This window comes from Mesoplodon densirostris, chromosome 5, assembly GCF_025265405.1.
Source record: "Mesoplodon densirostris isolate mMesDen1 chromosome 5, mMesDen1 primary haplotype, whole genome shotgun sequence".
NCBI lineage: Eukaryota > Metazoa > Chordata > Mammalia > Artiodactyla > Ziphiidae > Mesoplodon > Mesoplodon densirostris.
The window spans coordinates 124,823,165-124,840,782 of record NC_082665.1 but is presented as its reverse complement, the minus strand read 5'-3'; the positions used below and the strand labels follow the sequence as shown (position 1 = coordinate 124,840,782).

General features: G+C 38.0%; 1 protein-coding gene across 2 annotated transcripts in view; it reads left to right on the top strand.

The window, feature by feature from the left end:
• SATB1 (SATB homeobox 1) overlaps positions 1-9,434 on the top strand; it is a 98,047-nt gene extending 88,613 nt beyond the window's left edge. For both annotated transcript variants that reach the window (XM_060100166.1, XM_060100165.1), the window contains exons 10-11: positions 5,660-5,863; positions 8,289-9,434. In XM_060100166.1, coding sequence (XP_059956149.1) covers positions 5,660-5,863; positions 8,289-8,786 — 702 coding nt within the window. In that variant the 3' untranslated portion in view covers positions 8,787-9,434. The remainder of the gene's footprint in view (positions 1-5,659; positions 5,864-8,288) is intronic.
• The last annotated feature ends 8,184 nt before the right edge of the window (positions 9,435-17,618 follow it).

Sequence of the window (17,618 nt, the reverse complement as noted above, 5' to 3'; positions counted from 1 at the left end):
GTCACTGCATCTTTTGTGATATCTTTCAACCTTTATGTTGGGGTAGGTAAAAGATTCAGTAGTTCTGACAATTAGAACCCATTTCCCCCCCACCCCAGCTTATAGAACATTTATATGAAATTACCCACGAGCTCAGATAGCTTTGTAAATTAAAAAAAATATTGCCCTCTATTAGCATGTTTGTGGGCAAATTAAAAACTGTCTTCATTAGCATAAGTAACAGATTCTTTTAAAAGTAGAAAATTATTTGCTGAATGATAAATTGCTAGCTCTCTAGTTAGTTGTTGTTGAAAATGTACTCATTCAAAATGCCTGGTGTAGTTTAGTTTACAGTACTTAAATTTTTGTGTGTGAGAAGTACTATTTAATGGATTATGTACTTAATCCTGTTCCTAATACTTGCTAAAATGTAATTCATGCTTTCCACTAGAATGTTTGTATCAAATACCTCCCTATTTAGATTGATTTCTTTTAATATCATATATTATTATACTATATGCCCCAGAGATTGGAACAAAATACTCCTGCACATAACACATGAAAGATGAGGGTAAGGGGTGGGAGAATAAATACAGACTGTGAAATGTTTTGCTTTTTAGAATTCAAATTACCCATTCTGGTTTTTTTTTAATGTTTTTTCCTTCTTAATTGCAGGGAGAATTATTTGTCATTTTCTTTCTCTTTTTATAGCTCTTGGGCTTAAAATGTATATGTACATAACAATATATATACATATCTGTATAGTGTATTAAATGACTTTTTTTTGTTCTCTCAGAGAACACTGAAGTCTCTTTTCCCCTGGAAAATTAGTTGTGTTATGTGCTCCCAGCTCTGTCACAGACCAGGCCTTGTAAGGGTTCTCTTTTTATGTGTGTGAGGAAGCCTAGGTACAATAAATTCATTCGTGAAATGAGGTTGCTTTCCTGACTCAGTTAAAAATCACTGTGCACCCCTTATCTGTTAAAATGATAGAAGCAGCGAATTGACTTGAATTAACTGTTCTAAAAAGAGTGGAGTGGAAATCAGAGATTGAGTTTGGGTGGAAATTAAGCAGCTGAGAGATGAAGGTGCCAGAATTTTTATTTCAATGTGGTACAACAAGATTCTGTCGGTAAAGCACATCATTAGAATATTGAGTTTAGAACTGCTAATTTTTCCTTTAAAATGAGCATACAGTCATGTGTTTCATGGACCATGATAAATTGCCATTGTGTTGTCATTGAGTTTGTTTTGCTTTTTTTCAGTACTGGTTTGGCAGTCGTTCTGCATTTTCTCTTTTCCTTTTTCTCCCCCTCTGATCTTCCATGTCTTTCATAGATTCCCTAACCAAAACCAGTCCAAAGAATGTTATTGATTTCATACAGTCTGAGGTTTAGCATCTTCACCATTTTCTTGCTTACAGTGGCAAGACATTTACAGATGGTTCTCGGTTCCTATAAAGTACATAACAGTATTTCCTTTGTGGCAGATGGATTCAAGACTTTTAGTTCTCAATAAATGTAGGTTTACAATACATAACTTTACAGGATTTGTGTTGTCTATAACAGGTTTGAACATATTATCTCAGAATTCATCTGCATGGCATTTTCAGCTTGTTCAGGGTCCATGCCAGTTTTTTTAAGTAATAGGGGAAGTGCTGTGATTGATAGCAACAGCTCAAGGCGTGATTTTGAATAGAAACAAAGGGTTTAGAACAGAAGGTGTCAAATTAAACTTTGTCAGTTTGAAAAGTAGGAACATCCTGAAAGTTTTACTTATTTATTTACATGTGGCTACTGTTTATATTTTCCCCTCTTTATATTCAGCGTAATGTTGCAAATTTACTCCATTTAAAGTTTAGGTTGCTCCTTGTGCCATTTTAGTTTTCTGAGAATAGATCAGTCTCATTATTTTAAGGCTGTTAGTCTCCTGTCTTTTCTACTGTTCAGAACAGTTGTGATCTAATTTAATTGTCAGAGCAGTTCCCTACCCCCGCCTATGGTCTTATGATATTTTAAGTCCCAGAGACCTGGCTTAAAAGGTAATTATGTTCACATTTTGCAACAAAGTGCAGCACCTTATTCACCTCCTCCACCCAGTAAATCTATGCGTGTATCATTTAAAAAACCAATCTAGTACATGGGGAAATCATTATTTTTATTTGTTACATATTACCAGTATTCTGACATATCATTGTCTTTATTTGCCCTAATAATACAGCTTATGGAGAAGTGACCTAGGAAAAGGTATTGGGGAATTAGAAAGCATTTGGCTTTTTTCGTCACTTTCTGCAAAGCATAGATCAGATTACTGTCATCATTAATAGAGTCTCGATCGATAGGATTTGAGGGCGTCGGAATATTCCGACGTGTTTAAATGGTATTATAATAAATTGATCTTCTTTTTGCCAGTGTAAATTGGGAATGAGCCAGTTGATTTCTCTGCTGACAAAGAACTAGCCTGTCAGAATATCTGTTTTCCGTTATTTGTTGAGGGCGACGCACAGCACACCGCCCCTCCCCCCATTTTTGTTTTTTGGAATACCCTTGTAGAACTAACAGTTCCCAGCTGCACGCACCGTTAAATATTTTTCTAAGAAGCATCTGATTTCAGTCTCTTAAAATCATCACGTCTCTTGAAAGGCTAGCGGAGACATGCTTCAGATTTATAATTCATCACATTATTTTTAGATAAGGAATTAGAAGTATTATTTAAGGGCAGAGGTTAATAGCAAACTACTGGAAATGTTATGTTAGTCATGCGCAATTAATAAAAATAAGAATCTGTCTCATAAGTATAGAGACAAAGAAGTGACAATATGAGCAAAATATTTGTTGAATGAGTCAGGGCTCTTTTTCTGAAATATTTGTGAAACCAGCATGAGTGTGATTGTTTAGGAATTAACTATCATTATTAGCCATTTTAAAAGAACTAATGATTTTCTTTTCCAAAGAACATCTGTGATCCACATGTTTGTTTGTTTTTTTTCACATATATGCAAGTGCTAACTGATCTCTGTGTTACTTTTAAAAGTTTCTAAAAGGATTCGAAAAATTATTGGAGTTCTTCAGCTTTCTCTGAGATTTCCTTACGAGTCGTTCTTAATTTAACTTTTAGCAATTTTTAGTTACAAGCATTTATTGCTAAGAAAAAAAAGACATGCTCAATGTTAAGCACTTATTGCAATAGTATAATTCTAGCTAAGTAAAGGGGAAAAAAACTAGTCTGTTCTTGATGAACCTTCTAACATCTCTTGAATGGTAAATAAAATTGTAGCGATTTGCTGTGTTTAGGCATAGGGGCCTGTCAATTGCTATAGCTGAAGAATGGAGACAGGGGTGGGGGGGATAATCTTAACCATAGTTAATATTCAAGCCTTCAGGAAGACAGATCTAAAACCTGCCCTGCATCAAAACATAGAGGTAAAGTGTAAAAAAATAGCTTAGATGTAGGAAAATACAAAATATTTTCATGGCTTAATCGAGAGAGCAAATATTTGTCAGTAAGAGCTAAATAAACATCTCTGGGGCACCATATGCAAGTGGGTCTCAAATATTTCAAATACTCAAATACAGTTTTGTAGTTAATGTTCTATTCACATAAATAGAGCTAAAATGTGACATGTCACCATATGATTCCAGAAAGAAGCATAGAACTGCCATGGTTAGAAGAGAAGCATGTTCAGTGACACTGTCATCACAGTTACTTTTATTTTTTATTGAGCTAATATTCTTTCAGGTAAATCTTCAGTTTACTGTCTGTTCTCTTAGCCTGGAATTATGCATTCAGTAGCATCAAATGAGTGCATGATTACATGACCGTCTGTAGGTTAATTATTTGTTTAATTAAACAACATGTTGAATGGAGAATCAAAGGCCTCTTAGTTAGGGTTAAGGCTGGTAGATGTCATGAGGTTTAGCAGCTGTCACCCTTGACTGGGTGGTAGGTGTGCCTTGGGAAGCTAGTGTTATCAGTCTCCATCTTTCCTCTTAAAATGTTTCAAATAGGCCATTTCAGGGAGAATAGGCCTTGCTTCTTCCCACTGTATATTACAGTTAGAAGAGAATTTCTCCAGTGGTTCAGTTTGAGAAGAAGGAAAGGAAAGTCACACCATTTTCTGATGTCACCCAGAAGTAACAACAACAAAAAAGCAACTCCCTTTGGCCAGTTCTAAAAATCAGATACTAAACTGTACTCTTTCCATTCCCATCCAACTAATTTACTTAGAATTTCCAAGAAACCCCTTTATCTTAGGTCGAGTTCCCTAAAACAGAGGCTAAGATAAGGAATCAGGGGCTCATGATTTGGTGAAGGACCCGGCAGGCATTCAGGAGAACAAGAAAGAGGGAGAGGTCAGGAAAGAACGTGGTCTCAGGTAAAGTCCGTATTGATGGGGAAAGGCAATGAGAAGGTTGGGGAGGGCCATCTCTGGCCATCTCTAAAGGATAGAGTGAGTCGTCACTGTGGGGCAAGAGGGTGGGTCAGCCAGTCGCTGGCCACCCCAGGGTGAAGGGGCTAGTAAGGGGTAGAGTAAGCATCCGGGCATCTCCAGGTGTGATGGCTCCAAGACATTTCTCCAGAAAAGAGTATGGTTGTAGGCCAACAACAGGCAGCACGGCAGCTGGGGCTGGTTGCCTTGGCTGGTGAAGGGGGTGTGGGTGGGACCTCTTCCCTCTTCCTGTCCACCCCATTGCAATCCACCCCATTGCTTAGTGTCCATCGTGGCGGCCAAGATAAAGAAGGTTTGAGATGATTAGAGAATGTGAGACATGAGAATGTGAGACAGCGTACTCTGTCGGACCACTCGGTTCTTGAGAATCTGAAGATCAGAAACTGGGCCTTAGGAGGCATCAGAGAGGTTCAGGTTTTGGCATTCGTTGGACATTTCCTCGTCTCTTAGCCCAGGAATTCTATTAAAATGCTCACTTGATGAACCATGTGTGTACATAGCAGCAGGGAGGACTCCGAGGTGTCTTTCTGCAAAGTTCTGTCTTGGAGAATTCTTCTAATGCTCATTCTAAATACAGTGCCTTACCTTGGACAACATTCTTGCTCACATAACTGCACACGTCCTTTCTCTCCCTTTCCTGCACACTTACACACACACATGTTCACACAGAGTTGCCTTTCTAATACAAAAAAAAAAAAGCCCTCTTCCACGATAGCCACAGCTATTATCTCTTAACAGGTTAAAAAAAATTTTTTTTAACAGATTGGGGTGTTTTTATTTTTTATTTTATCTTTATTAATTATTTATTTTTAGCTGCGTTGGGTCTTCGTTGCTGCACATGGGCTTTCTCTAGTTGCGGCGAGCAGGGGCTACTCTTCCTTGCGGTGCGCGGGCTTCTCATTGCGGTGGCTTCTCTTGTTGTGGAGCACGGGCTCTAGGCGTGCGGGCTTCAGTAGTTGTGGCACATGGGCTCAGTAGTTGTGGCGCACGGGCTTAGTTGCTCCACGGCATGTGAGATCTTCCAGGGCTCTAACCCATGTCCGCTGAGTTGGCAGGCAGATTCTTAACCACTGCGCCACCAGGGAAGGTCCTGGAGTGTTTTTAGCTTGTGAAGAAGGTTAACTTCCCAGGGTCCTTCCTTTTTAGCTCCTAATGGAAAATGTCAGCCGACCCCCCTTCACCTCCCCCTGCCATCAGTCTGAACTGACCTGTTATGCCCTTGTCTCTAAGGGGTGGCTGTGTGAGCTATTACGATGGAAAGAAGATCCTTCTCCAGAAAACAGGACCCTGTGGGAGAACCTCTCCATGATCCGAAGGTTCCTCAGTCTCCCTCAGCCTGAACGCGATGCCATTTATGAACAGGAGAGCAATGCGGTGCATCACCATGGCGACCGGCCGCCCCACATCATCCACGTGCCCGCAGAGCAGATTCAGGTTCGTTTACCTTGGCCAATTCAATATAACACTCGGTAAATAGAGGTTTAAACTTAGCAGGGAGACGAACGTTTCTCTTCTTTCCCCCAGTCTAAACATAGGCTTCTGAGCAAGAGATAACAATACACTGCCATCTCACTCAGGGGGAGAAAAGGGAAATGAACACACGTGTTCCAACATGTGTATTGTGTTCCTCTCCTCTCATCTCCCCTCCCCCAAAGCGTTGGAACCCCCTTCTACACTTATTTGGCAAGTCTGTCTTTGTTAGAATTGGGTTGTTTTGTTGTGTGAGAGCTTAAGAATTTTGTTGTCGCTTTTGAAAAATCAGAATTTTTAGAACGCCACCTCTTTTTTTAATGAGTACCAATACTGTCCCCAAGGAAAGGCATGACTGCTGTTTCTGTACAGGAAGTTTATTGGATCACAACTGTATACCTTGGATTCTGTCCAAAAGAGAGGAGGGGAGGGAAACTAAATTGGCTTCTGGCTTCTGACTCCCTGGCCCTGCCTTCACTTTGTAGCTCTATCCTCACAGCCTTAGGGAGCACAGGTTAGGGGTGAGTCACGTTTGTCTGTCTTTCCTTTAGAGCCCCTCTCCCAAGACCCCTGGGAAAGGAGAGTCTAGAGGCGTTTTCTTGCCAGGCCTGCCAACCCCTGCACCGTGGCGTGGTGCTGCTCCTCAGGTGAGCAGGCACAAGTTACCTATGCCAGCAAGACAGAGACACACAGAGAGGGTGGTGCCAAGACCTGCTCTCTTGGTCAGGATGCTCAACCTTGCAAAGGCCATGCTAACCGCGGCATTGGCCGATGATCACTGTGCCGGCAGAGTCAGCCTCGGGCTCAGCTTGTCTCGTCCCGCGACCTGTCTCCACTCATCCACTAAGTGGATCCACTAAATTCATCCCCACTGAATTCAGATTGGGAAGCTCTGGGTCCAGGTCGTTGTTAGCCTCCATTGCTTAGGAAGTGTGTTGAAATTGAACTTGAGCTGTACAAATTATTTGTGTTAAATCTAAGGGGACGCTTTAGCTTTCCCCTTTCAGGGAAAATGCCATTGCCTTCCAGAGTCCTAAAACTCTATGCTCTCTTTGTTGAATCACCTGCGTGTTATTTCTTGGTATTGCTATTGGGGGGAGGGGCCGCGGGAAGGGGAGGAATACACACACACACACGCACACACATATGTACACAATAATAGCATTATCCACCCACTAAGGGAAAAAAAACCTTTGACTATATATTAAAGATAAATTGAAAAAGAGAATCCCTTAGAATATCAAGCACTAAAATAATCGTGAAAGCCTGAAAAATTTACTGTTTAGCAAAAACAGAAACAAAAAAGACATGTGTTAAGTTAAAAAAAATAGTACTTGTTTGAAAATGTAAATCGTTTTTAATAAAATTGCTTCTTAGGGGGATTAAGGAAATGTTTAGGGCACAGTACAAACGTTCTAGTATTTTGGGCTTCCTCGGGTTGATTTGCTTTGCTGATAAGAACCTTGGATATGGAATGTATATATTATGTGCATGTGTCACACGTTTGTTATGTATGATTGTGTATGGAAATTACAGCATATATACAGATACTAATTATGAAAAAGTGTCTGTATACACTAAATTTAAATCCTAATCACATATGAGTTTAGTATAGACAAAACAATTTGCTAGCCGTTGTGGGATGGATGGAACCTTTACTTTTTGGTAAGAAACAAACTTGCAGTGTCAGCCCAGTGCAATTTGGTAAGAAATCTGTGTGTCTGTTAGATTGAAACTGTCTAGTAGGACATTCACACGTGACAATCTCAAAAACCCTTTGGATTCACAAGGGCTATGCTGCAGAAGAGCAGAGGCTTACCCATTTTATTTGCAACGAAAATAAGACTTTGTATGCGTATGCTTGCTCAACGTTTTACCCATCCAATGAAATGGGACAAAACACACATTTCCTTCCCCAAGTCTCCACAGCTCACCTTTCGAAAATGCCTTTGAAATCCTTACTTCCCAATCTTCATTTAAAATCTTTGTCAATTATTGACATAATTTGCTTTGCTGTCTTCGCCTCTGATGCGTATCCTTCTGGTGAGGTTTATGGCTCACATTTTCAGAGCGCCGAGTTCCAGCCACCGTGAGCTAGCCTAACCTCTGACGAGGAAGCCCAGGAGCCCCCCAAGCCCTCTTAATTCCTCCCTTCCTGGTGATCATTTTGACTTTCTTCCTAGTACTGTGGGCCATTTAGCTGGCTTGCCTTTTCGCCCAGGATCCCTGTCCCCGTCCCGGTCCAGGCAGGTGCATGTGGGATCCCTGACCACGTGCTCGCTCGTTGGGAGGCCGCATGCGCAGTGGGAGAGGCCGCAGCGCAGTGGCCGATCCTGCGTGCACGGTGGCCAAGCGCGCCGCTGACCTTGTACTTGTTTCTTTCCTGCAGCAACCGCAGGCACAGCCGCAGCCGGCGCCGCCCCCCGCGCAGGCGCAGGTGCAGCAGCCTCCGGCCGGGCCCCGGCTACCCCCGCGGCAGCCCACCGTGGCCGCGCCCGCCGAGGCGGAGGACGAGAGCCGGCAGAAGGCGCGGCCGCGGACCAAGATCTCAGTGGAGGCGCTGGGCATCCTGCAGAGCTTCATCCAGGACGTGGGCCTGTACCCGGACGAGGAGGCCATCCAGACTCTGTCCGCTCAGCTGGACCTGCCCAAGTACACCATCATCAAGTTCTTTCAGAACCAGCGGTACTATCTCAAACATCACGGCAAGCTGAAGGACAACTCGGGCCTGGAGGTGGACGTGGCCGAGTACAAGGAAGAGGAGTTGCTTAAGGATTTGGAGGAGAGTGTCCAAGACAAAAATGCTAACACCCTTTTCTCGGTGAAACTAGAAGACGAGCTGGCGGTGGAAGGGAATACAGACATTAACGCCGACGTCAAAGACTGAGATGAAAGTCTTCTTTTCCTCCATCATCACCAGTGAAATTGACTAACGACACGGAAGGTCCACTCTGTACTCGCTCAGCAAACCTTGTTGTCCATTGTTTGGCCAATGAATCTTCAGAAACTTGCACAAACAGGAAAGTCGAGAAAGGATGATTCAGACTGCACTAAGCGTTTTGCTCTCTTTTACAAACTGCTTGGCAGCCCCAGGTGAAGCATCGGATTGTTTGGTATTAAAAATGAAAATTTGTGTTCACGGAACACACCCAGGTGTGTACCCCGTAAGCATGATACCAGTGATTTTTTTTTTAATTATTATTCTGGAGCCTCAAACAAGCATTATAACTTCTGTGATTATTATTTCCTTCCTTTAATTATTTCTGTAACACTTCACACTGATCTTTGGAAACTCGCCCCTGGTTTAAAAAAAAAAAAGAAAAAAAAGAGTTTGTTACTCTATTGTATGTTACAAAAGAACTATAGACTGTGGAATGCAGTTTAAAGATGACATATGCCAACAAATGCCTTGTATTATATGGCACTGCCGTAATTCAAATTTGTTTTTATTTTGGAAATAAAAGTTCACTGTATTTTTTTTTCATTCTCATTGTTACATGATTTTTTAAAAAATGAAAAGAAAATGTGAAACACAGTTTAGTCCTCATTATTTATTTGTAGATCCTGCAGCATCATGTTGTAATTAATTTTTTGGAAGTTTCCGTTAAATGTAAAATTGCTTCTCTTGTTACCATACTGATTCTTTTCTATTTATAAATGTATTTTGATGGGCAGTAAAACAAAGTGTCTTAAAAGTTTTAAATAGATAAAATGTGCTTTACACAGTTGCCTATAAAAAGTGCTCTATGTTATCCAAGCAATTCATACTATAAGCTTCACTCTTATTGTTGTATGCAATTTTTACTATCATGCAAATAAGCTTAGGTAAATAAAACTAATAGATCACCTTAGAAAATTATGCAATTAATGTGAAAATAATTGATGTTTGCAATGTGTCTTCCTTTGGTTTACAATCAATTTTAAAGCTACATCTGTATAAAATTTCTGTATAAAGGTGTTATTTCTTTTTTATGAGTTTATGGCTATGAAAACACCAGCTATTTTGTTACAGCTGGCTGTTTTTATAAGTATCACAATTTTCTTTATGCAGAAATGTTCTGATTAGGAGTGGTTATTGACTGTAACTACACAATTAAAATTGTTTGTATGGTATGACATGGTAGGGTTTGTCTGCTTATGTGAAGTAACTTACAGAGTCCAAGATGGCCCTCTCAATTAGATGCATGTTAATACTTCCTTGATGCTTTGAAAAAGAGCAGTTGAAAAGTCACTTGAAACACTGTATATTTAAATCACAAACACATGCTCCCTTTTTAAGTTTAACAATGAAGACGATAACCTGTTTTTGGTTAACATATTAATAAACAGAGATAGGAGGATGGTCAAAAGACTCGCCAACAAAGACATCAGTTCAGTCTCTAGCAGATAGGTGCTTAAAATGGATTCATCTGCATTTACTTCACAATACTTCCATCATGGCGACACTTTTTTTAAGCTGATGTATGAATATTTTTAAAGGCCATTAATAGTAACATAAGTAGGGGAAAAAATGGACCTTCTGTTTAAAAACTCCTTAGCAATGTATTTTTTTTAAGTTGTAAATGGAATATAACTTAATAACTCTGAGCTCATTTGGTTGTGTATGTCATAACTATAAGACCTCCATGAAGAAAATAAGAATAACATGCCTGGAATTGAAACACGCACTTCAAAATTCTTGCAACATGAAACTCAGTAAAACTCCAAGATATAAAGTGAGGTGTGCTAATGGTCATGAAAAGGATTGGGGCCAGTGTTGCAGTTTTTGGTTATTTTATTTTCACATTCACTTTATCTTTTGCTGCTGCTTTTTAAGATTTCCTGCTTGATAGCAGGTGTATGTTTTCCTTTGCTTCTGAAATCGCCCACTCTCTTCCTGCCCATCTTTTCCCTGGGCCCTGATGAGCCCCATCGGCGGGCAACTGGACTGCTTTAATGCTGAATTTAAGAAAATAAAATGGGATCACTGAAAACTCCCAATTCAGCTTTCAAAGTTACTATTTACTTTTGAAGCACAGCTGACTACTTCAAAGGCAACTGGTTTGCTGTAAACTTAAAATTACATTGGAAAAGTTTTCAATTCTTTTCATTAAATGAGAGAAAAACTTTTAAATATTCTTGCTTATTACTAGGGTTCAGAAAATAAGCAAAAGAAATTTGAGTTAAAATAGAAAGTAGATAGTGTGTATTAAAAATAATAATTAAATAGAATAATATGCCAGGAAGCTTAAAGAAAAACAACCTACCTTCTTTCTTTTCTCTGAGTTTAAAGGGAAAACCTAGAGCAGAGGGTAGGTTTTGTTTTTTTTTTTCCTACACCAGCACAACACCTCATACAAGGTGTCAGATTTAATAACATTTAGAAGGAGAATTTGGGTTGCGAATAAGATTTTCTCATTCCCAGTAACCTCCTAACTTCTTTGGAAATAACATTTTCAATGAGTTGCTGAGTGTGTGTAAGAAATCAACATGACAATACTAATAAAATTCTCACTTAGGCCCTTTAACTCAAGCAGCATAATCTTGCCAATATGACTTTTTAAACCAAAAAAAGAAAAAGCACATGTGTATAAACAATGACGGTCATGATGGAGTGAGCAAAATTGTTTTCAGGGAAGATGGCAAATTTTGCAAGAGGTTTGTCTGGGGAACCTTCCACATGGCTCCCCCAACGTCATATATTGCTTATACCAGTCCCAGTGTTGCCAGAGACTATGGTAAAATTCCTTGAACAAACTTCACTGTGTGCATGTATTTCAGAGACTTTTAAAAGATGGGCATGACATAGCGCTTCGTGCTGTTAAGACCTTAGCAGAGTCAGGTAGTTTACGGGTACTATTCAACCTTGTGCATCTGAATCTGTCATGGATTCCTTCCCTCAGCACTTTGCCACTAATTTGTATTACACTCTGTGGCCATATAATACTTGCACATTATGCAAAAAATGTTGATAGTATCTCCTTGGCACATAACATGCAGAGATGACACATAACGTTTGAAAACCAAGGTAACTGATATGTGTGCCCTAGTTGTGTGGCACTAGGTTACAAAGCCTGTACATATTATATATAAAATGTGTATTGATTAACATTTAGTCCTAAGGAATTCTGAGCTTAAAAGAAGTGTTTTTTTTCTGCATTAGTGATATCTATATCTAACTGTGTTTATCTAAAATATATAGCTTGAGTAGAAAACATTTTCCAATTGTTCAAGATTGAATGAAAATGACAATCTCATACATTCCATTATTCAATTCTGCCCTATTCCATATTGTTATCATTGGCTGATATTAAGGTCCTTGACTGTCACGATATTATCAATAAAAGGTATTCTGAACTGCCTGGTGATATTTTCAAAAAGAGCAATTAAAATGTGTATACCTACCCTATTATATAGCCAATAGAAATTGGACTGTTGTGCTAAAGCAAGCCAGAATTTGTATGATAGTGTGAAAACCAATAGAGGTCCAAAAATACTAATCCTATCTAAAATATCAGAAGATACTGATACTGTAGTTAACCTTACAAATAAATATTTTTTGCTTTTTAAGGGAGCATATCATGGATTCAGCATTTCTGAGACAATCCGTTTAATGTAAATACTAAATACTTGCATGTCTTTCGACAAACGCTAAACTACATCTGTTAACATGCACATTTTTGATGAAATATGACGTACCCTCATTTAAGAAATGTGATAGAAAGTATATGTCCAGAATACCATTACCTGTTTAACAATACCACATGTTAAGTAAAAATAGTTTGGAATTCATGTTTAAATGATGAACAACATTTTAAGCCTTCCTTACATTACCCTCCTTATGTGGATCATACGTGTTTCCAAGTTTAATTTTATCAAAATAATTCTACAAAAATCCCATTTTGGTTTCTTGCCCTGTATCAAGGTTGTATATATTAAGTCACCTTCTGTCAACTATTTCAACTGCTAATATCCCTCTTGTGATCAAAAGCACATGACTAGGGCCCTGTTCTCTCTCATACTAGTTGATGAGGTGGTGGGTGAGGAAAAACAGAGCAGTACATTATTTTTGTTGCCTTGCAAAGAAAATACAGAGAAACTCTAAAGTAACATTTTGCACTGAGTTAAGTATTGCCCATTATTTTTTTACTCTTAGTTGCATTTTACTGTTATTGAATATTTGCATTTTATGGTATTCAGATAAGTTTTCATGACAGTGACAGTCTCTTTCCATGCCCTTATGCCCCCACCACCGCAAAGAAAATATGTCCCATGGGCTGCTTTGATTTTCCACTCACAGGAGAACCATCAGTAGCTGTTAAATGAGAACGCTGAGAAAGTTCAAATATTTAAGTGTGTGCATTAATTCACTGAGCCTGTGGCAATGTGATACAAAATAAGCATTTGTTCAGCACACAAACCTGTCCAACAGCCTCTCTCACCTACTCCACCTTTGTTTCCAAGTTTAATTTCCAAATATTTGTTCTATCAGATCTCATACCAAGGCTTTCTACCTTCTGAGGCCCCTCCCTAGCATTTCCCTCAAATATGCTTAAAATGATAATAGCAGCATCATTGGTAGAATGCTTCGTTTTACAAGGCACTGCCACACCATCTCTGTTCCACTATGAGTACTTAAGGCAGTCACAAGGGAGGGGAAAGTCAAATAGGGTAACTGATTTGTTCAGCTGTTAAGGTGGTCATATTTGTTTCAAACCCAAGTCTTCTATCTACAAATTTCTATCTCTGTTTACTGCTTAATAAGAGCTTTTTCAAATGCAGAAAATATAGAAACAATTAAATGCAATTCGATATTGTCAGAAAGTGTAATGTATCTTACTAATATGAAAAAGTCCATCACTAAGTAATTGAAATCAAGTGTATAAAATATGAACCCCAAAACTCTGCTGTAAAATCCATATACACCGATTTTTTTAAACATACATTTTATTATAGGAATTTCCGAATACACCCAAAAAAGTAGAGAGAATAGTATTTATAATGCACCCGCAAGGATTCATCACCCAGTTCAACCATTGTAACACTTTTCCATTAATAAATACTTTGTGAAACTTGCTAAAATTTTGATGAAACGTATGAAAATATCGAAACTATTCGATGGGTTTTGCCCATAATGACGTGACATCGTCTTGCTTTTGCAAAGTAATGAATTTTTTGGTTTCTAAAGAAAATATTAAAATGAAGTTTTCCTCGGAGCTCTCTGAGAATTTTCAAAAAGCCAGTTTTAGAGAACTTTTGAGAATTCCACAAATATTTGTAACAAAAAAAGAGAGGCAAACCAGCCGCTCTTTATTTATAAACAATACATGCTTTCATATCACTGTTGAAACTAAAGTACATAATTTTCAGTTATGCATAATAAAATATGTAATTAAGCAACATTCCATGGTGGATTAAAGAATTAAAAGCTTCAGGTGCAGAAAAGAATTTGTTGGCATTTTCTTTTTCAAGGTGGTATTTTGAGACGTTACTTTTCATTTTCCTTTGACATCTTATACACAAATAAATAGAAACAGGTGAGAAGCAGAGAAACAAAGAATTGGCTTTACTACAATGGACCTGAAAAACAGAGTGAGGTAGAGTATTTGCAATGTGCCCATGAAGGCAAAATTAAAAAGGACAGAAAAATCTTCTTAGCCTGGGGAGAAAAAAAAAATCTCTTAATAGGAGCATGTGCTCCAAGAAATAGAAATAACATACAAAGTTAACTGCATTTGGTAATTCCTATATTTCAAACTACATTAAATTAACACACACTCCAATTGATACAGTCCAGTAAGCTTATTTTTCAAGTGAAGAACTGAATCTAATTAATAATTCTGTGCTAGAAACACTGAAGTTCATAGAGGCGTTTGGCATGTATCCTATTTTTAAAAAAGGGTAATACATCAAATAAAATCAAACCACTCAAATGTCAGAATGTGTCAAGATGATTCTGAAAATAAATTATTCTACTGAACATCTAAGAAAAAAAATAACATAGAGGTGAAACTCTGCATCTAGCATCAGTAGAACTTTCTACCTAGTATCCGCAGTTTTTCGTGCAATGCTTTATCTACAGTTACAGTCGGCCATATATGAACAAGTTCAACATTTTTTGTTTATATTAATCAAAGAAATATGCACTTGTGAGCAAATAAATGAATGAATGAGATCAGACCATTTAGAAGAAGTGTTGGGATATGGTATGGAATGAAACCCGTATCCCATGGACAATCCTCTTGGCGGTGGGGTTTTTTAATTAATTAATATATTTTTAATTGAAGTATAGTTGATTTACAATGTGTTAATTTCTGCTTTACAGCAAAGTGATTCAGTTATACATATATACACATTATTTTATATATGCATATATTCTTTTCCCTTATGGTTTATCATAGGATATTGAATATAGTTCCCTGTGCTATACAGTAGGACCTTGTTGTTTATCCTTTCTATATATAAAAGCTTATATCGGGCTTCCCTGGTGGCACAGTGGTTGAGAGTCCGCCTGCCGATGCAGGGGACGTGGGTTCGTACCCCGGTCTGGGAAGATCCCACATGCCGCAGAGCAGCTGGGCCCGTGAGCCATGGCCGCTGAGCCTGCGCGTCCGGAGCCTGTGCTCTGCAATGGGAGAGGCCACAACAGTGAGAGGCCCGCGTACCACAAAAAAAAAAAAAAAAAGCTTATATCTGCTAAACCCAACCTCCCACTCCATCCCTTCCCCAACCCGCTCCCGCTCTGCAGCCACCTATGTCCGTGAGTCTGTTTCTTGGTGGTGCATTTTAAATTGATGTTTGTACAGAGGATTTGTTAGCCTTTAACATCTCATGGTCCTGCTGAAATATGGCATTGTTGTATTTGTTTGTGTGTTTTTTTATACCCTATCTTATTACAAAAGGAATTTGCTAAGATGCTCATATATACTACACTGACATAGGATAAAAAAGAAAAGAGAACAAAATTAATCCAAAATTTGGATAGAAAATAGCACAAAATGAAAGGTATGTTTGACACACTGAAATACATATCCTGAGAGCCTATACAATTTATTAGAGTGGGCTACTAAAATTGTAACAGCTTTATTGAGGTATAATTGATATACAATAAAATATACATATGTAAAGTGTACAATTTGATAAGTTTTGACATGTATGTCAAATACAATTATGACACACACAACTGAGAACATAACACACCCAACATTCCAGTAGTTTCCTTGTGCCCTTTTGTAATATTCCCTCACCCTCACCCCTCCCATCCTCATCTGTCACTGTCCCCATGAAACCACTGATTTGCTTTCTGTCAGTATAGATCAGCTTGTATATTCTAGAATTTTATACAAATAAAATAATTCAGAATGGACTCACTTTTTTCTGGCTTCTTTCACTAAGCATGATTATTTTAAGATTCATCCATGTTCATTCCATTTATTATTGTGAAATATAACCTTTTTCAGCTGTAGCACAGTTTGTTCATCCATTAAGCATTTGATGGATATTTGGGTTGTTGCCAGTTTTTGACTGTTATGGATAAAGATGCTATGAGTATTTATATGCATACCTTTGTATAGACATATTTCATCTCTCTTGGGGAAATTCCTAGGAGTAAAGTAACGTCTCATATCATAGGTATTAGTTTAACTTTATAAGAAAGTGAGAAACTATTTTCCAAAGGACTTTACTGTTTTACATTCCCAACAGCAGTGCATGAGGGTTCCTGTTGCTTCACATTCTTGCCATCACATGATATGGTCAGTGTTTTTAATTTTAAACATTCTCATAGGTGTGTCGTGATATCTCATCATGATTGTAAATTGCATTTCTGTAATGAATTGCATTTCCGAATTGAATATCTTTTCATATGATTTGGTATTCATATATCTTCCTTTAAGAAGTGTCTGTTCTTTTACCCATTCTTTTTGGGTTTGTTTCCTTATTATTGAGTTTTGAGAGTCCTTTATATATTATGGCTGCAAGTCATTTGTCAGATATATGATTTGCAAGTATTTCCTGTCAGTCTACGTTTTATATTTTCATTCTCTTAACAGTGTCCTTTAAACAACATAAAGAAGTTCTTGAATTTGGTGAAATCCAATTTAACAAATTTTTTCTTTTGTAGTTCTTCCTTTCAGTGTTGTATGTAAGTAATATTTGCCTAATACAAGGTCACAAAACTTTTCTCCTATCTTTTCTTTTAGAAGCTTTGTAGTTTTAGGATTTACATTTAAATCCATGATCCATTTTGAGTTAATTTTTGTATATGATACAAAGTATTAAGTTATGCAACAAAACTATTTTTTCTTTTCTTTTTCTTAAAAGATGTATTTCCAATTACAACAGTACCATTTGTTGAAAAGACTATTCTCTCTCCATTGAATTGCTTTTGCATCTTTGTCAAAAATCAGTTGGCCATATATGTGTGTGTCACTTCTGGACTTTCTATTTTGTTTTGTTGCTCTATCAAACTTTCCACCAAGACCACACTGTCTCTATTACTATAGCTCTACAATAGTCTACAGGTAATCTACATCTTCTAACTTTATTCTTCTTCAAAGTCAATTTGATGATTCCAGGTCTTTTCATTTTCCTGTGAATTTTAGGTTCAGTTTGTCAATTTCTACAAAAAATCATATGCTGGATTTCGATTGGAATTGCTTTAGCTCTATAGATCATTTGGGGAAGAATTGGCATTTTAACAACATTGACTCTTTAGACCCACGAACAAGATACAACTCTT